Genomic DNA, 21088 nt, shown 5'->3' on the forward strand with positions numbered 1-21088 from the left:
TGGGATGAAAGCGTCTGCCGGGGTTTCTGGGAGAAAATGCAACAAATATCAAAGACGGGGCGGGTACGTGGGCGGCGGGCCATGGGAAAGATGGAGAGAGCAGATATGTCGAGCAAGAAACGTACCTGGATCAGAGATGTCGCTGTGTCGGGAGTGTTTCAGCAAGATGGAGTTTGTGTCCAGGCTGTCAACGTCGCATGTAGACCTTTTTTTTGCTCCTGGAGACCCAAAGCAGCGTCGATCCTCCTTCCTTCAAGCGTCTCAGCGAGAAAGAAAGTTGCTGGCGAAGATGAGATGTGCTTGGACGACAAAATCCAAAGCGTCAAGTCGAGAAGGAGGATTGGTGTGTTGTGTACACCAGATCAGACTCCTCTGTTTCCTCCAAGTCCAGGGTCGTACACAGATTCCAATGGTGTCCTGCGCAATAGGCTGGCGGCAGCGAGAGATGCGTCGAAATTAGTCTGGTGACTGTACGAGGTGTAGGAACCAGGCCTAACGTGTTGGCAGTAGCGAGCGAGGTGGATAAATTCCGTGGAGAGACGAGGTGGAATATGGCTGAATCGCGGTTTGCTGATAAGAAAGGGAGCAATCCCGTCGGGGGTAATTCGACAATCCCGGTCGAGTGATCTTGTTTGGGTGGTCCAAAGGTTGCAGAGATACTGGATCTCGCAATGCCGTTCGAATTTGGTTTTTTAGGCGAGGTCAACCAGACAGGGCGGCGAGCAGCGTCGATATTGTCGTATTGGAAGACTCGAAATCAAGAAGACGGCGGAAAGGAAGAGGCGCACGAGAGAGAGAGAGCGAGTGTGTGTGTGTGAGAGTAAGGTATGTTGTGTGTGTCGAGAAAAGAAGGACTCGGGTGGGAACGTGGGAACCTCTCTTGGGAAACCTTTTTTTTTTTCTCCTTCCGTCACCTGGGTTTTCTTCCTGGCAGGCAAACAAAAGGGAAACCAGAAGAAGAAGAGAAAGAAAAGCAACGAGTGACTTGGGTTCAGTTTAGTGTACTAGTAGAGACGCTGATCGGATTCAGAGCTAGGCTCGTGGCTTGGTGGAGAGGGAAAAGTAAAGGGCAGCAAGAGAAGGGGGGGAGAATGAAGGTAGGCGAGGAGCAAGGAAGGCCGATGGAAGCCAAAGTAAACGACTGGAGACGATTTGTCTTGGGGTGAGGACGAGGATTGGATTGGATTGCGAGTGACGGGAGAGAAAGGAGTGACCCAGGAGCCCAAAGGAGGGAAAAGAAGAATTGCGGACGCAGTGCAGGGACAGGGTGACAGGCACAAGAAATTGGAGAATCCGAGCCACGAACGGGGGGTGGTTTGTGGGTGTCACGGTGTGAGGGCGACAGGGGAGAGGAGGAGGAGATTCGTCGATGTGAGCATACGCAGTACTGTGTGAAGGAAGAGAGGTGTGAGGGTTGTGAACAGGACGAAGGTGTGCGAGGTTAGGGAGAACGGCGTGGACGGGGAGAGGCGGACTGGGATTGTGGCTGCACGACGGGACGGATGGTGATGGTCGAGGCAGGGGGTGGGGGAGCATGGGGGGTGAGAGAGGGGTGTGGGATGAATCATGAGATTGGGTTTATGAGTGTGGACTGTGAGTGTGGGAACCTGGGAATGGGAATGAGTGAGTGTGAGTGGTCACTCACTGATGAGAGTGAATCGACAGTGTGAGTATTACCTACACTAGGTGCCTTACTGAATGTGAGTGTGTGTGTGTGAGCATTACACTACCTCACTACATAGTGGATGTAAGTACGGATAAGTGTGAGTATTGGAGTGAGGTGAGGCTAACATTAGGGCTCAAAATATCCTCACTCCAGGTCGGTCCACCGACAACCTCAGGTAGGATGAAAAGAGAATAAATTCCCAGTGCCCCCGCTCACTACTCTCATGGCCGTCCTAACAGGTAATGCGCTGGAACAGTCGTCATCTCATCGGCTCACCAGACAGGAGAGTCGACTAGGGACGGGGCTACGGGATGAGAGGGATGAGACTCATTCGAGAGGCACGATGGCGGCACTAAGAGAAAAGAGGAAGAGGAGGAGCGGGATTGGCCCCGGCTGGACACTCAAAAGAGGCCCCCTGAGGTTGTCAGTGGACCGACCTGGAGTGAGTGCCCTGGCACGACCTGGCTCAGTACCTCACCTACTTGTACGGAGTACGTACTTCCATTGGTAGTACAGTACCTTAGTATAGATGGTTGAACGTGTTCCTGGCAGCCAGCTGCAAAATGCACGCCCGACTCCCCGTGCCCCTGGCATTTTGTTCCTGGCACTTGTCTGGCTTGGGTCTGGCCCCGGATGCGAAATGCAAGGGACCTGGCTAGCCATTGAACACTGCACGCTACGTCGCTACCTCACTGTGTGCAGACACTGCAGAGCGTAGCGCGGACAGAAGCTGGGTCACCCATTGGTGGGCAGCAGACACAAGGAAAGCCGTTGACAAGTGAAGGGGTGTTGGCGTCTGTTAGGCTGCGTTGCGGAATTGTGGTGGTGTGCCGCGGCCGAGCACTAACAGCTTCACGCCCAGATCCTGTGGCCTTATGTCAGCTGAACCAGGGGTACGTACTATGCTTAACAGCCCGGGCAGTGATGGAGGGGTGGAAGACTCAAATGTCAAAATTGCAAGTGGGGTCGATTCTCGCTGCTTTCTCTTCTTTTCATCCCGCGCCTACTAAGTAAGGTACCTTAGGTACCACACGGTACGTACGGACAATACATTACGCAGTAATACATAGGTACTCCGGACGCCAGGCACGCTGCACGCCGGCATGTTCCCCTCGGCTTATCTGCTACTCCTGGCCTTTTCAGCAGCCGCGGGTGATGAATTGCCGTCATTGCATCAATTGGTTAGCAGACACGAGGCAGGGGAAGTGTCTTGTTCAATGCATCAAGTGTTAATGAATGATTGGCGTCAATGGTACTGTGTAGATGTTCCTGCACGATCTGAAGCCAAAAAAGCAAGCGCCCTCAAACGCTTCACTCGTCCTCCTGATCACCTCCTTCCTACTTCCCTTACATAGTAGGTAAATACTGCTTGAGTTCCTCCGCTCTTTCCTTAGTCAGCTCGAGTAGCAAGGGATACGTACCTGCTCCTGCTCTTCCACCAGACGACAGAACATGGGTGTGCCTGTGCCTGCCTGTGCCACCAACGGCAGGTGAAGCTGCAGATGTGCAGATGCGTTGATGCAGGTACTCGTGCGTACCATCCTGCCTTGCCTGCACCTGCCTCGGGTGCTTGGATGGGACGGAAAGTGCCCTGACTGGACTTGGAAGGAAGCAATTGTGAGAGTTCCTTCCATCTCAATCTGCCTACCTTGGAACCACCACTCCCACTCACGGGCAGATTCCTGAGTCTTCCATCCTCCTCCACACAACTTGACGAGATACCTTACCCCCCCCCCCCTCTCGTCTTCGGTCCTCGACCCTCAATGTCTCGGTCTGCCAGTAAGGATTCATCATCAAAACAAACCATCAGTCTCGTCGCCACGACGCCTTTGGACTAGAGGAGCGAAGAAGGAACATGGCCGCACGCCAGAGAACGCACATGACACCGCCCCAAATTCCATCCTCTTGATCGACGCCTCCTTCAATATCAACAACCCACAATAACCGCCATAGCCGCCTTGATTCCGCCCTTCTAGCAAGTAGGAGGAAGCATTTGCCCATTCTCAAAAGTCTTGTCAACCTCAAAAGGCACGGCTATGGCTGTCTTTGCACAAAGCCGTTACAGCTCGACAGTCTCGCGTACCTACCCCATCAAATCGCATCATCTCAATCACCAAAAGTCTACCGCCCTGGCTTACGACGGCATGAGCTTGCGCTTCCATCGAACCATACGCTGCCAGTCAGCGAAACATCTCTCGCATCGCCCGCAAGCTTTGATCAGCAACGCAGCCAAGACCCCTTCCGAGCCGTTGCCGTTTTCACCTGCGCGCTTGTCACCAAAGTCTGTTCTTGCCGATGCCCATCCGTTCCTCTTATAGCCCAAGACAACAAACGGACGAAACGCATGACCACGAGAGTCAAAGTCATCGTAAAAATCGACAATTGAGCCGCCTAGATTCCTCCCAAAGTCATCCGCCCACCGCTCAAAGAGTCCCGGCCCGCTCTCGTGCCCTCCATCGCCTGGCCCCCGCATGCTTCCCGTCGTTTCGCCTCACCAAGTTCGCATACCTATCACATTCGCAAGTCGTTGCCACTTGCCACAACCTCTGTTTATCCACCGCGTACTTCTTGGCCCTCTGGCTCTCTCACTGTCTCTCTTGCTCTCGATTTGGTTCCGTTCGAAGTTGTTCAAGGAGTTGCCTACTCGTTTTTAATCGCCATCATCTCTTCCAAACGCTGAGCTGGACGCAGGCAAGGGGTGGCTCTAGCAGAAACGGGAGTCGGCTGCGTCCCGCACTTAAATACATGGCTAGGTACGCCCTGCCGCTCCATCACTCTACTTGTTGGCGCCGGGCTGTACTCAAGCTTCCAGGTCACGTCGGCATCTCCAGCAGTCACCGTTGAACATAGACCAGCAAGCACACGGTTCAGCAGTTCCAAGACAGATGCTTTACTGTATGCTCCGTAGCCACCTACGGATGCGCCGTGCTGGTCGAGGGTCTTTAACCTTAAAAAGAAGCAATTGGTCCGACCTGCCCCAAGGCTTCTTGTCAGTCAACGCGCGCACATGCTTAGAGCTGCCTGCATTGATGCTTCCGCGCTGATCACTAGAAACCACTGGCCAGCCGGGCAAGCGTCAGATCCGTATCAGCCAGGCCTTTGGGTAAATGAACTGACAAATGACAGACTTCTCAACCATCTACGAGGGGCGTGTCGACCAAATTATCAAGAGACCAGGGGCGCACTAACAGGCCACAACTCTTCCAAATGTCTCACCACCCAACCAAATTATAGCGCCAACCGTTGCAAGCTCTTGTCCACTGCTCATAATGTCCGGCTCTAGAGCCAGTCAATGCAGTCTTGGATCCAAGAGCATGTGGAAAGCCACTGCCCAGGCTCGCCAAACCCAGGCAGTTCTTAGCTTTGCAGCTTCAAGAGCGGCAATCATAGTGTACGCAGGGCAAGGCGATGCCCAACCGCAGTTCACAACTTGACTTTCGGATCAAACGTATCGACTCCAAACTCACAACTACAATGTGGTTGCACAGCGCCTGAGAAACATAGCCAAGGACTTAATCTTATGCGCGACTCTTGTCTTCTGTTGGACCCCTTTTCTGGTGTCTCAACTCTCAACTAAATAACGGGGCGGATGCGGCCCTCACAATTTCGTCAACCGTCTATCGTGGTCTATTGGTTCAGCCTCAAATCGTCCCAGGGCCGCTATGGTGTCATTGCACCAAACACAATGAGACCAGTACCAGGAACCACAGCAGAAGGTCAGGTAGATACTCTGCTGCCCTCATCCTGCAGTTTGTTTCAAGAGCCTTGCACTCATACCTGGTGTCTGGCCAAGCCAAATTGGTGTTTGCTGATCGGCGCAAGATTCAATGAGATACAGGAACTGCGGTGGTATCTGCGCCATTGTCGTCAGTCTGCATCTCGCGTGCTGTGTTTGTAGATGCTGTGCCCTCGGCGCCGCCACTCAAGATCCGCTCAAGATCCGGTCAGCTGGTGTTCCCTCGACCAACCCCTATTTTTGACTCTTAACTTTTCAATCTACCAGCCGCACGACCTCGATATCTGCTCACCTAGGCACTACCGAGCGATGTCGGCAGATGAAAAGATACGAGCAGTTACACAAACATCAGCTTCTGCTTTGCTTAGGCTCACGCGCAGCAACTATTTGTCGTCGTCTACGAGATTGGCGAAGGCCATGACAATCACTAATGTCCATTGTGGCACCCTGGTCTCCTCGAACGACAGCCTGGGCCAAGTGGCCGAGACGCTTTACCAGGGCAGCTTTGGCCCGCGCCCACTTTGCACATCACCCGTGCCGCCATGCAACCCCCCGCGTTTCCGTCAGATTCGCGTTTCGGCTGTAATCCAATGCAGCGCTTCTTGCATTCCAGCACTCTCTCTCTCTCTTCAGCTCTCGAGACGTCCTGGGCAAACCTTCAGCTCGGCTGCAATTTGAGCGGGTTGCCTATCACCAGGCTTCCCCGTCCTTGCTGGCTTTGGGCCGTTTGGTTTCGAATCGAGCTCTGTTTCACCCTATTCATGTCTCGGGGCTGAAAGGAGGTTGATTCGACACATCAACGAGACTACCAACTGCATCCCCGTGGACCTGGTCTTTTGTGCGGTAGAAAGGAGGTGGCAATGCGTGCCTGGTCCGGTTTTGTTCTGGCTCGAACTACGGCCGACATCCCGGCTTGTTGAGCCCGTCACGGCATAGCAACTGAGTGGTCTTGCCGAACAAACGGCTGTCGATTGCAATAGAGGTTCCCGCCCTACTAGCTACAGCCCATAACTGCCCTACGAATGCTTCGTACGGTCATCATTGGAGAGAAAGACATTCCGAGCTGCGCATGCTTCTTTTCCCCAAGGCGAGACGACCTTTACGCATGATCAGGAAACAAACAAGAATTCTCCCACTGGACATCACTAGTCATCTCGATTCATTGGCACTCAGTGCGCATTCAATGCTAGCCAACGAAGACACCTCGAAGCCTCTTGGTCCCACTGGATGAACATCTTCGCCCCACGAAAACGTTAGAATTGGCTCGAATTCACCTCATAGCATCTACTCAGTGCAGTACTCCGCAGTGTCTGACTTGGAAACACAACGACTTCACGATTCATGCAAAGCACACAATTTCGTTCACGGGGGTGTGTCTCGCTTCTTGCTGTTAGACGGACAGCGATCCCTTGGCCTTCAGCCGTCAACTTTTCAAACTCCCCGCTAGCCAAGCAAACGGACGCCGTCAGAGGCAGACAGCGACAATCTTTTTTCCCCCACCCCCTTTCGAAATTTTGAAGTGGGGCTCCCGACACTTTCTCTCTTGGACCATCCCTGCGGACCTGGCCGCCAGCTTCCGCGGCCAATCAGCAAGCCGTGCCTGGCACTTCTACCTTTGCAGCGGCGATCGTAGCTCCTTGCCTTTGCTGGTTGGGTTAAATCTCGCCATCTGGACAGTGAGCTCAGCTGGCTTCGTCGATTGCCAGTTCGTTCTTGCGAAGCTTGAAGAAAAGTGCCGGTCATTCTTCGTGCTGCTGTGGACGAAGCGCGGCACGAATATTAAGCCTGCGAGCAGCTTGTGAAGACGTCGGAAGCCTCACCCATTCTCGAATCGGATCGGCGTCAGCTTCATACAGCATGATTATTCTGATGCTGGAAAAGAAACTATCTTGCACTGCAAGACGTACAGTGTCGGAAACTCCTGCACTGCTATGCCGTAGCGCGTCCTTGTGCCCGTACGGAGAACCAGATGTTGTCATCAGATCTCATTCATGGCAGATCCCGGCCAAGGCGATGCTTCACACTTGTATGGAAGTTGGAACGCCGGAGCTGCCGTTGCTGTCGGCGAGTCGATAACTGCTTATTCGTACAGAAACGGTTCAGCCCAACGGCCAGGAATACTTCGCGATATGAAGATGGGCAGACTCAGACTCTGTAAAGGTGCAATTTCTTAAGCGAGTCCACCCTGAATCCCAGCCGAGTGGTTGTCGGCTGTTCGGTCGGGAAAGCTACTGACCCAACGAGTGGGATCGCAGCCCTAGATTACCAACGGGTCCAACTCTTTGAGATTGAAGAAACAAATATACACTTTCTTGGCAGCACTCAGCGAGATTGATCCTTCAGAAACGATTCATCAGATCCAGAGGCGCTGCTTCAGAGGGGCTGCTTCTGCGGCAGCGCCTTGCGCAGGTCGCTTTGTCGGCGGCGGTGCAGCATGCTTGGTCGAGCCCTGCTAGACCAACACACGTCAGCCAAGTTGAGATGACCTGGACCATCGAGATTGAGCACGAATCGAATGTAATCAATGTTTGATGGGCATGTGGGTGCGAGATTTCTGCTGACGGAGCACTGAAAGCCTTGACGGCCAAGGGGAAATTCCCGCTACAAGAAACACAGATTCAGTTCCCCCGCCTGCTCCAAGGACTTTCCCGGTCCTGCAGCACGGCATGAACGCTGGCGGCCTGGGTTCGATATGGCCCGGTGCAGCCGCAGATTGAGGTTGTCGCATCTTGATTGACTGAAGAAAGAATGGAGTCATCAAAGATGTGCCGTGCGCCAGTTCGTCTGATAATGACGCTCCTACCAGCCGGGCCGTTCCCAGTCTTTAAGATTTACAATTGGATTTTGACGGTCCAAAGCTTTTTTCTTACGGAGTACTTGTGTTTTTTCCTCTCCATTGTTAGCGCTAGAACGTGTCTCCAGGTCCACTCAACGGCATGTTGTTGGCAAGGCTGACCCGGAGCTGATCGCTGGGGAAGACGAGGGATATTCAAGAGATTGACAACCAAACGGAGCACCTACGGACGAGCAACGGGGGCCAACGTGGCATCGACTGATGACGGCACAGAAAATCCCGAGGGATGCGGTTGTAAAATGATGACCCACGATGTTGTTGAAAGGACACGGCTCACGCGGCGGCGTGATCGGACCGGAAGTTCAAGAATTTGACGGCCTCCATCCTGGCACAATCCAGGGCGAACGGACATTTATCACCCATCCATGATCCAGCACATGGCCTCCCGCTCATCACCGTGTGGATATAGAGGAGGCCAGCCAGACTGGCGAATACGCCGACAGATCGAAACTATCGGGGCCGAAGGTCCCTTGAATGCTAGCTACTTCATCGCCACGATCCAAACTCCAGGATGCGTTCGTCGATACTGAGAGTTGACCATGGTCGTTGCGAAGGAGGAAAGCTACGTCAGTCAATATGTGTAAAACGGTCTAAGATGAAAGACTCCCCACAGCCTGGACCAGTCGTGTGGCCGAAGACTTGTGCAGTCCCCGGGGCGAGAGTCACGATTCGTGTTACCACGAGAGGCAAGTGGTTTGGGATGGCTCAGTGATGGATCATCTCTGCAGCCGCACAGCGTTTCTAACATTACGCATCCGTACGGAATACGCCCACGTCCATTTCCCCCTTGCCGGCGCTAAGAAGCCGACGTTATCTCGCTTCCGCACCACGCTGGGCCGCCCCAATCTCCGCGATTTGCACCTCTCCCTCCAGTTTGGCCGTCACCCTGAGCTCCCCATCGGACGGTCATCGAAAGCCAGATGTCAGGGCTGAACCAAAGGGCTGCCCGCACACAAAAGCATGGCAACAATGGAGTCAAGGTTGCAAGAGAATTTTTTCCTTACGAGAGTCTGGACCCTCCATCACTGGGAAGCAGCTGGGAAGATTGGCTTCTACCATGGCAGAAGCCATGCGATGATTCCCGCTCCGTCACTCCGATGGCCGCAAGACTCCCACACTCCACGTGCCGCCCATCGAGTCGCCCAGTCCAGTCTCCCCATGCTTGTTATGCACCCCTGCTTGAGGAATGCAACCCGAGACGGCGGGTTTGGTCTGGAATTTGATCTACCTGGTCGCGGGGGACGTGCTACAGGTTACTACCGGCCGAAAGTGGTTGCATTACTGCGGCCCTGTCTTGGATCGCCATTCTTGTTCTCTGCGCTGCTTGTAACACCGCTTCTGAGTCCGGCTTGAGAGAGCCTTGCCAAAGGAGAGTGCGCCTGGGATAGCATGGCTTACAATTTGGAAGATTGTGCTGCACGAGCGAGTGCACTGCGGTCAAGTTCATTTGACTCCCATCTGCAAGGTTTCCGACTTTTCTCGCGCAAAATATCGCTCAACAGCGGGCCCGGACATGACGGTCACAAAGTTTGATGCCACTTGTTAGGCTCATGTTATTTTTTGTTTACAAATTTCCCCGAATGTGTCAAGTCGACGCGGTTCAAGGCGCGGTCCGCGTCTGTCGGCGGTGGAATTGGCGTTTGGCGGGGTAAGCCTCCGTCCGCTGGAGCCGCTAGTACGAATGCCATTACCAGTACACAGAGTATCCGTATGTAGGTATTACCACTCACACAGGCCGACCCTGTCGAACGGCGGAACATGAGAGATTGGGAATTCGGGAGGGGGCGTGCATTGCATGCCATGCCTCTTGAGGTGACGTTGAGAAGTCGAGACCAAGTTAAGAGATGGTATGAGCGGCCATAGTTACGGCTGATAAGCCCATCTTGGGGATAGTTCGTCCGTGAGTCGATCGAGTCCAAGGGAACGTAGTTAGCCGCAGGCGATGGCAAACACTCACCGGCTGGCCGGCGTGCTACGTCTAAACCTATCTAGAGTTTGGTATGTAGTCCACTGAACATCCGATGGGTGTGGTATGATCTGTTGGGACTCTTGTAGAGGGGAAATGCCAATGATTGGAAGCGACGATGGGGTCGCGCGTCGGCGACGTGGTGGTGTGAGGTGACATTGGATGGGCGGGCGAGGGCTCACGCCAGGTGGGACATCCAGGGTTCGATCGATGGCAAAGTGGTATTGTGCTATCTTGTCTCGACGTCCGGTGTAACGCTCTTGGTGCCAGTTGCGGAAGCGAGACATACTTCTGCCCGGCCCGGCGATTGATATGAGGCCAGCGCCGGCCGGACCCCCGGCTCCGGAGTCAGGGAATTGAGACGCCGGGCCACCAGACCATGGACCCGAAATGTATTCCGATCTCTAATGAACGGTTTGAATTACCAGCAAAGATCTGGCCGTCTGTTTACACGGTCTGGGCGTTGAGTTCATTGTGGCATTTGCTTTCGTCATGTTCAATTCCATGTAAATTTAAACACGTTATTCAATGAAAAAATAAAATCGACATTTAGCACAACTCTAGAGTGAGTAGAAAACGCCATACAACCCCGACACATACTCACTCAACCCGATCCAAAACATCCTCCGTCCACCGCCAAAGCCGTCCAGCCAACTCCCCATCCGTCGCCACCTTATCCAGCTTATCATCCGCCAAGTGTCCGACGGGCATATAAAACCCGCCATTCACGAGATCCGTCTTCTTGGCCGCCGCCGCGGCCCAGACCTGGTTCCAGCAGCCCTGCTCCGGCGTCAGGACGGAGGACCCCATGATCGTTTGCGGGAGGTAGACGAAGAGGCGGTTGAGGCGGCTTTGGTTTGTTACCAGGCCTGTGTCGACGACGCCTGGGTGGATTGCGAGGGTTGTTATGGAGGGGTGGCGGCGGGCGAGTTCGCGGGTGAAGAGGATGTTTGCGAGTTTGCTTTGGCTGGTGAGAGGGGATGTTAGTTTGGGAGATTTCTTGGGTTACTTTCCGAGACCTGTGATGACTTTGAGGGCTAGGGGAAGTAAGGGGCAAGAGTGGGTGGATGGTGAAGAGGATGAGCAACGTACCCGTATCGAATCCATTGGCCCAGAACCGGCGGTCCATTTTGTGTTGTTCCAAGCGTCTCGAAGGAGATGCCGTCGCGCGGGTGGGCTTGGTACCCGACGGACGTGAGGTTGATGATGCGTACGTCAGCCGGGGCATCGTCGCCGCCGCCGCCGTCACTAGATGAAGATCCAGATCCCCCAGCGGTACGTAGTAGGACCGGTAGTAGCTCTCGAACAACCATGGCGTGGCCTAGGTGATTCGTAGCAAACTGGATCTCGTAGCCGTCGGCTGAGAGGCCGGGGGCGCCGGCCATGATGCCTGCGTTGTTGATTAGGATGTCGAGGCGGGTGTGAGTGAAGTGTTCCTTGATGGCGGCGCGGATTGAGGGGAGGGAGGTTTGGTCTAGGGGAACGAAGGTTAGGGGTGGAGGGGTTGGTGAAGAGGAGGAGGAAGCGGCGGCATCGATGAGGGCTTTGGCGGAGGCGTGGGAGCGGCCTGAGAAGTAGATGTGCGATGGGTTGTGAGCTAGGAGGGCGAGGATTGTGGATTTGCCTAGGCCTGCTGTTCCTATGTGGTTGTTAGTCCCATCGGTGCTGGTGATTGTTGTTGTTGGGCGAGGATTCGTGTGCTGTGGGTGTAGGCTTGTCTCATGACGGTGGGTGGATGGTGAGCAGGTGTTGGATGATGTATGTAATTTTGGAGGAGATGGGCTCTCTTTCTTGATGACATCAACAGCATCCTGAGTGGTCCTCATCTAGCACTTGAGAGAAAGAGGCGAATCTCAGGATGAATCGTGACTGGAATACTCCTGGGAAGTTGACTTTACGAAAGGGATATATCGCCAAGACCAGCGTGACGGGAAGGCAAGCGAATGGAGGAATATGTCGCGGCTAACATGAGATAAGGTAGAATGATGGAGATGAGGCGGCATAGAGCTCACGCGCGAGTCCGGAAAGCTCTTTGCGATATCAAGCTGGACATCAATACCGCAGGAGGTGAGATCATAGTCTTGGGCCTTAGCTATCTATCCCTCGATCTTGAGTCTCACACAGAGCGTATAGACCCAGGGAAGAAAGAGGAGACAGACGGAAGTTATAGGAAAGTAGGCCCTGCTCTCTTCGAAAGCTACATATTGAGCATTGAAGGGGCAGTTGGAAGAATGGGAACTCAACAGACTCACCGCCCGTGATAAAGATGACCTTCCCTTCGAGAGATGGGATATCTGGAGTTGGATCATGCATGTCCTTTTCGTAGACAAAAAGGGCCACCATTTTTTCGAGGAAACCGAGTACCTCAGATGATATGTTGGTCGTGTCGGCTAGATACTCGGTCACTAGATGTCGCGAGGACGTCGGGAGGGACCTATTCGTCGAGCGCTGCCGGTTGGGATCTCGCTCTTAACCCAGGTAAGGCGTGATTGCAATAGAATATGTAATCGTTCTAAGGGTAGGGTAAGCTCTTGACCTAGAGGTAGCAGCTGATGCGGTCTATCCGGCTGCCCAGATGTATTTTGGCAATTCGCGATATTGAGGATGTTAGTCCGAACTTAGACCAGAGACTTGACCATGATCGACTGTGTGACTTGGGGAGCATGGAAAGACAGGAGGGTATTCACTCGTTCTATATCTACTCAATGAACTCTATGCACTCCCAAGCCTCGCTCGATATGCGCAGCGAACTGCACTGACGCTTTCTTGGATCCTGCGCATGCCTAGGCTACATCTGGTTGACGACCGTTCCATTCACCATGTTACGCCGTCGGCGATGTGTGTTCCCCCATTGAAACCTGACCTGAAGATCATAAATTTCCTGTTCTAAGTGCTGTGACTGGTCGGGGCAACGAAAAATAGTCGATAACAAGGCTAGGTTCCTGGGTAACGCTGGACGGATGAGGCTATCATGAGTGTAAGCCGTCTGGATAGTGGCTGGTCCAAAGCTAGGCTCATTGGGGCATGCGGGTCTGTAAGCAATTCGTGAGAAGACTATTCGTCGGGCGGGCTGGTCCGTTGTAGTGGTAAGACAGGACTGAACGACGAAGCTTGAGGAATGTGATGACGGAATGGAGCAAAGTGAATGATGATGCCGCCATGCCGGTTTGAGTGGTGGGGATGTAAACCAGTGGCATTTGAAGAATTTCCGCTTTGGGGATGGCGGGCGGAGGTAGTCAGCCTTTCGGCATCATGCTTCTTTCACACATCAAGGCTTCGAGCTCGTGGTTATCGGCTAGCAAGCCGGCTCTTGCTTGGCGGCGCGCGCTCCCGAGGCAAAGAGTCAAAGACTGCGATAGCTCAGGCACAACAGAATCTACTTGAAGTGGTCTGGCGTCGAGAGTGACTCACTCCGATTACGTCTCACGACACAAGGTTCTCGGAGGGATAGATTGAGCAAAGGTAGCAAGCCAATTGGTACTCCAGCGCCACTAGTGACCAAATCTAGCAGGCAAGAAAAGTCCAGCTTAAGCATCGGCGACAACGTTAGACGTGAAGCTTGCTGTGTTGCTCCCGTGCCGTCTGATGGTCGGAGTACGGATGCCACGCGGAGGAAAACGGGTCTGATCCGAGGGATTCGCTTTCGGGGTCCGAAAAGAGATGGAAGGATTGGGAAGGGTCTTGGGACACACACGAACGGCGTCAAAGATTACGCCGAGGCCGGGGGACCCTCCACATCACATGGCTCCGGGACTCTCTGATGGATCACGAAACAGAGGGAGACGGGGTGGAACGGGCTGGGATGACACGGGAATAAGAATTGCCGCGGTGAGTTTGCCGTTTGTGTTCTCTTCTACACTACCTGATGACTGATGCCCCACGGCTGCCTGCTCCCCCAAGTCTCCAGTCCATGCGAATCATGCGAGTTTACCGGGAGATGACCATCAGAGAGGAAGTCAAAATCAGCTTGGGCCCGTGCCGTGGCCCGTCCAGTTCCGTTTTATGGACGTTTTATGGGGTAGGTATCAACGGGTTGATTGTATGTATGGAGTAGTAGTTTGTTGCCGTTTGGAGCAAGAGGAACGAGGAAAATGAAGGGACTTGAAGCTGGCACACTGAACATGCTCTCGGCGGGGAGATGGGATTATAACGCAGGGAAACCCAGTCCCTCGGGTCCGCGCAATGTGAATTTCCCCTGTTTCACTTTGAGCAAACGGTTCTTTGGACGGAATGCACAGGTCGGCCCATCCATCCAATGCAACGGCCAGCGGGGAGATGGCAGATGTTTACGCGGAAAGCAGCTATCTATGGGGCCTGGAGTTTGGTGACGGGCGATGACTCTGAGAGTGAAGCAGGCTGCACATTCTCTTCCAGGAGGTTCCAATGATAATCACAAAGAGCGTAGGTGGAATTGCTCCGGTGTGAGCTCCCGCCCATATGCATGTTTCTGATCCAATCTATACAATTGGCTGGAAGCAGCAATGTCTTTGCCCGGGGCCATCTGAGCCGTGGAACCGCGAGACGAACTGCGCAATATTGGTCCGGGGTGACTGTGCATATTTTTGACATTTGACATTTGATATTGGTTTGCTCATTGCTAAGCATTGTATGGATGGATACATGATCTAATGACACAAGGCCAAGCTCCAAGTGGCAAACAGTTATCTTGTGACTGGTCACTTTTCGGCTGCAACCAGCACTTGGGTGCGGCCGGTGACCGGTCTTTCTCCTCCACCTCCAGCTTCCAGCTTCCAAATACGACCAATACGGACGAGTAGTCTACAGGTAACTTGACTGATTCCGGATCCAGTTCCGAAGGTGAGAAAAATGAAGGCAGCACTGCATTGCGAGTGCGGATCTCTGTTTCCTCTATTGTCTTTCCACGGAGCCCGCGGTGTGAAGAGGAATGAATGAGGCCAGATCCGAATGGTGCAATATGGTTGGGATTGCATTGCACGAGAACACACTGAAGAGGTGCCGTCACCCGAAGCAAAGCCTCGCTGAGTGTGAATGCCAACCACGTCGGAAACTCTGGGGTTTGGGTTGCGTCGAGTGGTTGGTGTTGTCTTTGGTGATGGTGATGGATGGCAGTGTACGCTGCACCAGACAATAGCTCAAACCACAAACCAAGACCAAGCCACCTCTTGGGTTTCCTCCTTTGGTTTCCTCTGCCTCTTGGCCTGGCTCGGGGGTTGTTCCTTGACCTCTTCTAGGCGCTAACGCAACGGTGGTGCAGTGCAGTCAGGCCCGTTCCCTTTGCTCCGTTCAGGGTCTCGTGGTGTAGGCCCTCCCCGGTCCCCTCATCATGCTCCCCCACGTCGGGCCGGTAATCAAAATCGAACTTGGTCTGGAACTCCTGTCAGCCGATGTTGCCATGCAAGGCCAGAGTCTCTTTTTTGGCTGTGTTGCCTGCCTGCGCGGTCGGATATTCTCCGCTTGGGGAGTATTCCTTGCGAGACCGAAGAAGAGTTGCAGCAATTCCGTAATATGATGAGTAAAGGAAAAGCAAAAAAAAGAGAAGGAAATAAAAGGTTGTGTAGTGTTGTATTTGTGACTGTTGCAATTGGACTAACCTTTGCATGCCAATGTGGATTTTTCGATCCAACTTCCACACACCGTTTGATACCCCGGCCCAAATGTTCTCCAATCGGTAGCCCCTTGAAAATGAAATCGCGGATAATCCGTCCTTGATTGCGTTGGCGCCGTCTCATCTTAGGTGGTTTGTACTCTTTTTCTCCGTGGGATCCCACTGGGGCCGATTGCCGAATTCGAATGCAACCCTTCATCAGGAACCCAGAGATTGACAACGGGCCTGGTAACGGGGCTCCGTTCGATCATCGATCAAGATGCCAAGTGTGGGAAGATGAAAAAAAAAAAACAGTAGTGGGATGATGGGCCCTGCGAGCCTGGCGTTCGAAGGGGGGGAGGAGGGTTGCAGCTGGAGTGGTGACGAAGCGGATGGCCGCGTAACGCGTCCCTTTATCCGCGTCACCTCATCTCGATTGTATTGCTGTCTTTCTCAGGGACTCTTCTCTCTCGTTCCCATGTTTCCCGAAATTCCCGTCCCGCTGCCCTTGCGGCGTACCCTTCTCGGGGGTTGCTCATTCCCACCTGCGACGACCTGACCGTCAGCGTTGCCGGCCGGCCCACCCGGGCGGGGGATAGAGAAGTAGGGCGGTGCGGTGCGGGCGGGCGGAGCGAACGACTTGGACGGGCTTGGTTTATCTGCGGCTCATCTGCGGCCATTGACGAACCGAACGCATCCCCCCTTGCTTGCTTGCGTGGTGGGTAGTGGATGCGCGGATATACGGGATAAGGGGGGTTGAGAGCCAGTAAGCCAAGCAGAAACGTGAGAAGCACGATGCTTTTTTGGCGTGATTGAGTGATTGAGTGATTGATCGCTCGATGGAGATAAGGTGAGATGGGTGGAGGAGCCAGTGTGTGGGTGAGATGGATGATTGCCCTGGAAAGTTGGATGGGATGGGGTGGTCTAGGATGGCCTAGACTTGCAGATCTCTGAGAAGAGTGGCAAGGGGGGAGGGGTGGTGACTGGTCGAGGTAGGGTGGAGGATGGATCGCTGAAGGATTCGTCCCGGGGCGGTCGGGCGGGAATTGGAGGATGGAAGGGAGGGTAGAGGTAGGGTAGGGGGGTTGTTGGAGCAGACAAGGAGTCTAGTTTCTGAGAAGACAGTCCTGCTCTTTGAGATGTCTGGAGCCTGGAGGGAGGGGGCATATGTGAATATTGAAAAGACATAGAGTAAAATGGGAAGAACCAGAAGTAGAGAGAACACACGGGATGATCCCTCTCGAATCGGTTCAGAAAGCTGTCAAATCCCGGCAGGCGGCAGGACGCAGGACCTCAAATGTGTGTGAAGTCGAGAAACGGATCGGGGGTCATAGTGACAGGACAGAGCTTGAGTCGAGAATGAGCCCATAAGTTCCGTCCCATAAACCCACGGTCCACACAAAAAGAAGAGTCCAGTCAAGTCCAGTCCAGTCCAGCCGGGAGCCCGGGCCTCAAAAATCAAGGCACAACGAGGCACTGGGAAAGCTCATTACTCAAATGAGGTAGAAGGGGAGAAAGAAAGTAAACGAGTGCCCGGTTTCCAAGTTTCTCTCAGTGCCAGGAAAATTGGATCTCGTGGCCCCTGACTCGGATGTCTGCGGCCTGGAGCAGGGCGAGAGCGTCGGCGGCGGTGGTCTTGTGGAAGTAGACGACAAACACGTAGCCCTCGCCCGTCTCGCTGGCGGCCATTGTGCTCGAGAGGCGTGTCGTGGCCGTGTTGACGTGGGTTGAGAAGAGGTGCTTTTCTTGCGGCGTCATGGACGGCGGGAACCCAGATGCGCGGATGCCCATGAAATTTGACGACGCTCGGGGTCGGAGGGGTCCACTCGGGGAACCCATGGTGGCGATCGCTGGAGAAGCCGTGGTGAAGGTTTTGGGGGGTTATTTGGGGGAGACCGGTTTTGCTGTTGATCGACGATGTTATTGTCGTCGAATCGGGTGTTGTCCAGTTGCTGTTGCTGTAGTTGTTGTTCTTCTTCTTCGAGCTGTTGGCGAGAGAAGATGTTTGTCGTGACTGTTGCTGATGTTGTCGTCGTTTACTTTCGGGGAGGTTCGTCGACACCGGGTTACTAATAGTAAAAGTAGATTGTTTCCCGTTTCTGCTGGCCGAGATGTGTAATCAATCTTCCAAAGAATCCTTTCCGGTCTGCTCTGGCTAGCAGGCAAAGTCCCCTTAAAAATCTATGGCGTCGACACTGGAGACGGAATGACGGAAGTTTCTTTGTCTGGAAGTGTAAATACCGAGGGAACCGTCTAGAGGATGTGGAGGGGTTTCTGGATTTGGTTGTAGCGGTGGTGATTGTGGTGGTAGCGGTGATGACGAAACTGCAAAGAGGAGAGTCAAGATTGGACGGGATAAGGAGAGGAAGCAACGCAGTCAACAGGAATGTTCCAGACAAGCAGATGCACAGCAAAGGGTTATCGAGGGCAGAAAAAGAGAGCAAAAAAAAAGCAGTGGTTGTGGAGGGGGACTTGAAAGGGTCTTTATCATCTCACGCCTCACGGCATCCACGGGAGGGGGAAGGGGTCTGGAAGGGGGCAGCGAACAAATAACATGGCCTTGCCATGGTCGCCTGGTACTGTAGTTACACAGCAGCAGCATCCCATCCCATCGCCCATTGCCCATCGAGACCCTCGTCGCCCTTCCTCATCACACATGTGTACTGGGTAAAAGGTACTGCGGATATCTACAAGGACACAGGTACCTTGAGCTGCAAGGTTCTGTGGTAATGTACATATTACTCCATGGCTTTCTACAACTCTGCCTTGTCCGTCTCCCACGGCTCCCCATGGCCTGGGAAGAGAGATTTAGGGAGGGGCGCATGGCTGGACCGAGGGCTGTGGATATCTCACGTCCCTTGACTGTGGGCTCGCCCAAACTGTGGTGCCGCTTTTATTCGCCTTTACTCTGCTGCCAGCTGCCTCTCTCGCTCTCTCTCTCTGCTACAGCAGCAGCTCTACCTTTGGCCAGTGTGTGTCCAGTCCTTTCGCTTGCCGGGGCTGTGGAGTAAGAATGGGCAAGGAACAAAGAGACCCAGCGCCATAAAAGGTACGGATACACGGAGAGGGGCGCGCACCAGTGTACCAGACACTGACCAATGCGCCAGAACGGCTCCAGGGCGGTTCCAGGTTCCAGAATTTGTATGTCGTTCCCCTTCTCTCTGCCCCTCAGTCTCTGCGCAGTGCCCAGACCTGGGTAGTACTCCAGCCAGCACCCAGGTACAGGTAGATGCCACGGAATTCAAGAACTTGCGCCCAGAGGTTGCGCATAATGACTAAGGTTACCTTAGTTGAGGAGGACCCGCGGGGGACCTGTTCGCTGAAGTCCGTTGCGTCCACTGTCTGGAAGGACGAGTGCCGTCGCGGCATCATCCAGGGGCACTGGGGTTTGGGCCAGGCTCTCCTTTCTTTGCTCTCCAAAGTGTTTGAGAGCTTTCTTTCTCTGGTTTTGGCTCTGACCTTCTGATCCATTGAGACCCCTTCTGCTCTACTATGGTGTATCCGTAAACTATGCTTCTCTTCCTCCCAGCGTGGAGAGCGCATTTTTGCTTTGCCCATCCATTTCCCGTCAGCCAGGGCTGTCCAGGGCCTCAAGGATGCCGCCGCTATTAATAGGATTCTAGAACAAATTGACAGTGTTTCAGAAACACGAGCCACTCTATTCTCGTACGAATTCACTTCACCACCAGCAATCAAATCTTTTGATGACCTCTCTTTTTGCGCGAGTGTACGGATACATGGCGGTGATTATATGGTTCAATGTTGAACAATATGTTTGAAAGATGCACACAATGTGGTATACAAGTCTGGATATTGGGTATTTTGACTCAAGTTTGAGGGGCTCGTTTAACCAGTTAGCCGAACTTTTGCGGCCCCTCCAAGGCTGCATTTCCCGTCATTTTGAGTTGGCCCTTGAGCATGCCGTCTGGAACCTTGGGCAGAAACGGCCCCCAAGTTGCCTCTATTTCGGCTCCCTTTGTCTTCCATTCAGCCCTTTTGGCACTGTCGGCCGCGGGATGCGTTTTGAAGGTATTCGCCTTGGCCATGAATGTGTTCCAATTGTTTTGCAGCTTCGGGAAGTCGGAACGGTTGTTGACCAAGAAACACATTGTCTCGGTACTGCTGATGTGGTCTTTCGAAGCCAGCATCCTTCACATGTCCACAGTAAGGCATCTATCTACACATGAGATTATGAGGGAGAAATGGCACCGGAAGGAAAAAATCCTGCAGACTGTCATTTCAACTCAGCGCCTCCGATTGGACACACTCGATCGAAATGCCTCGTCGCTAATACGAGATGTCCCGGCGATCATTGCCCTTCACTTTACTAACCGGTGACTTATTACTGCAGCAGCGCAGACTGGCAGCAAGCCATAATCAAAGAGGCCACTCGCGCGCCGTTCCAACCCCTCGTATAAGCTCATTCTCGAGTGGATCTGCGCGACTCCATTCGCAGAAAAACCGCCTATTCCTGAAAGAAGGCCATTCCCGTTCTCAAATGCTCATGTACATTACATGCGTTGATGCCCATATGCGAAGCTACACTCTAATTTCGATGCTTCCTTCATGGCTGCTCTCTGCTCCTCCCCAAGGCCGACCTGTAATATCAGCACCCTACTATCAGCCAGGCTCATAATGTATTTCCGTTCTGTTTCGGCATCCCTCCCTTCTATCTGGGACTGACATCTGACGAGACCAAGAGAGGCTGAACTCGCCGACGCCGTTGAAGCTGCGGTCATAAGATCAAGGGTACTGTACATATAGCCACGCGGGCCACGGGCTGGGCACAGCGCAGATCAGTGCAGTCCGCCCTTCTCCATTCTCCATTTCTCCAGTGAGCGATTTTTACCAAGCGGCCATGGAAGCGTTTTGGCGAGGCGGCAAACCAATCTACGGACAGGAGCAAACTGTGGGCATGCTCCGGCCCGAAGTGGGAAATCGTTGCCCGAATGGAAAGGTCTCCCGAACTTCAGATCAACGGCTTCTGGCCTGATCACACGTGTCGTCTTGCTCATCACTTGTCTCGAAACTGGAGAGCCGTCATTTGCAAGGCGGCACCGGGGAAGCTATCTCACGGCTATCAACGTTAGTGCGGCTGCCTTCTTGTCACTCTATTCCTGGATGCCCCCTTTGTGCAGTGTTGTACAACTTGACTTTTGACAGTTCCACCGCAGGAAGGGGGGGGGGGGAGGAATTGAGAACGGTCTAGGCCTTCGCCGAAAACGCGAAGCCGACAATGCCAACATAGGACAAACCGACTCGTGCAAGTCGCATCACCATCTACAGCACAGCCTGGAGCT

The 21088-nt window shown here is 53.6% G+C and overlaps 9 protein-coding genes across 9 annotated transcripts; 2 read left to right on the forward strand and 7 right to left on the reverse strand.

Annotated features, from left to right (window-relative positions):
- Positions 1-1032: 1032 nt before the first annotated feature.
- On the reverse strand, positions 1033-1536 carry CCOS01_12897 (uncharacterized protein; the record flags this gene model as incomplete). Its single annotated transcript, XM_060461044.1, has 1 exon — positions 1033-1536. The coding sequence occupies one exon, from the start codon at positions 1534-1536 to the stop codon at positions 1033-1035; it is 504 nt and encodes a 167-aa protein (XP_060308246.1).
- A 1008-nt stretch (positions 1537-2544) lies between these two features.
- Positions 2545-4139, reverse strand: CCOS01_12898 (uncharacterized protein; the record flags this gene model as incomplete). Its single annotated transcript, XM_060461045.1, has 5 exons — positions 2545-2606; positions 3088-3162; positions 3195-3365; positions 3750-3839; positions 3929-4139. The coding sequence occupies 5 exons, from the start codon at positions 4137-4139 to the stop codon at positions 2545-2547; spliced, it is 609 nt and encodes a 202-aa protein (XP_060308247.1).
- Positions 4140-5255: 1116 nt separating this feature from the next.
- On the forward strand, positions 5256-5564 carry CCOS01_12899 (uncharacterized protein; the record flags this gene model as incomplete). Its single annotated transcript, XM_060461046.1, has 1 exon — positions 5256-5564. One exon carries the CDS (start codon positions 5256-5258, stop codon positions 5562-5564), a length of 309 nt encoding a protein of 102 aa, XP_060308248.1.
- A 5258-nt stretch (positions 5565-10822) lies between these two features.
- CCOS01_12900 (short-chain dehydrogenase/reductase family Oxidoreductase) lies at positions 10823-12048 on the reverse strand (the record flags this gene model as incomplete). The annotated part of the gene is made up of 2 exons (XM_060461047.1): positions 10823-11189; positions 11315-12048. 2 exons carry the CDS (start codon positions 12046-12048, stop codon positions 10823-10825), a joined length of 1101 nt encoding a protein of 366 aa, XP_060308249.1.
- Positions 12049-16712: 4664 nt separating this feature from the next.
- CCOS01_12901 (uncharacterized protein) lies at positions 16713-16976 on the reverse strand (the record flags this gene model as incomplete). The annotated part of the gene is made up of 1 exon (XM_060461048.1): positions 16713-16976. One exon carries the CDS (start codon positions 16974-16976, stop codon positions 16713-16715), a length of 264 nt encoding a protein of 87 aa, XP_060308250.1.
- Positions 16977-17339: 363 nt separating this feature from the next.
- CCOS01_12902 (uncharacterized protein) lies at positions 17340-17579 on the reverse strand (the record flags this gene model as incomplete). Its single annotated transcript, XM_060461049.1, has 1 exon — positions 17340-17579. The coding sequence occupies one exon, from the start codon at positions 17577-17579 to the stop codon at positions 17340-17342; it is 240 nt and encodes a 79-aa protein (XP_060308251.1).
- Positions 17580-18104: 525 nt separating this feature from the next.
- CCOS01_12903 (uncharacterized protein) lies at positions 18105-18341 on the forward strand (the record flags this gene model as incomplete). Its single annotated transcript, XM_060461050.1, has 1 exon — positions 18105-18341. The coding sequence occupies one exon, from the start codon at positions 18105-18107 to the stop codon at positions 18339-18341; it is 237 nt and encodes a 78-aa protein (XP_060308252.1).
- A 615-nt stretch (positions 18342-18956) lies between these two features.
- Positions 18957-19058, reverse strand: CCOS01_12904 (uncharacterized protein; the record flags this gene model as incomplete). Its single annotated transcript, XM_060461051.1, has 1 exon — positions 18957-19058. The coding sequence occupies one exon, from the start codon at positions 19056-19058 to the stop codon at positions 18957-18959; it is 102 nt and encodes a 33-aa protein (XP_060308253.1).
- A 584-nt stretch (positions 19059-19642) lies between these two features.
- On the reverse strand, positions 19643-19897 carry CCOS01_12905 (uncharacterized protein; the record flags this gene model as incomplete). Its single annotated transcript, XM_060461052.1, has 1 exon — positions 19643-19897. One exon carries the CDS (start codon positions 19895-19897, stop codon positions 19643-19645), a length of 255 nt encoding a protein of 84 aa, XP_060308254.1.
- Positions 19898-21088: the final 1191 nt, after the last annotated feature.

Source organism: Colletotrichum costaricense, assembly GCF_030867565.1.
Source record: "Colletotrichum costaricense strain IMI 309622 chromosome Unknown Scaffold_16.1, whole genome shotgun sequence".
Classification (NCBI taxonomy): domain Eukaryota; kingdom Fungi; phylum Ascomycota; class Sordariomycetes; order Glomerellales; family Glomerellaceae; genus Colletotrichum; species Colletotrichum costaricense.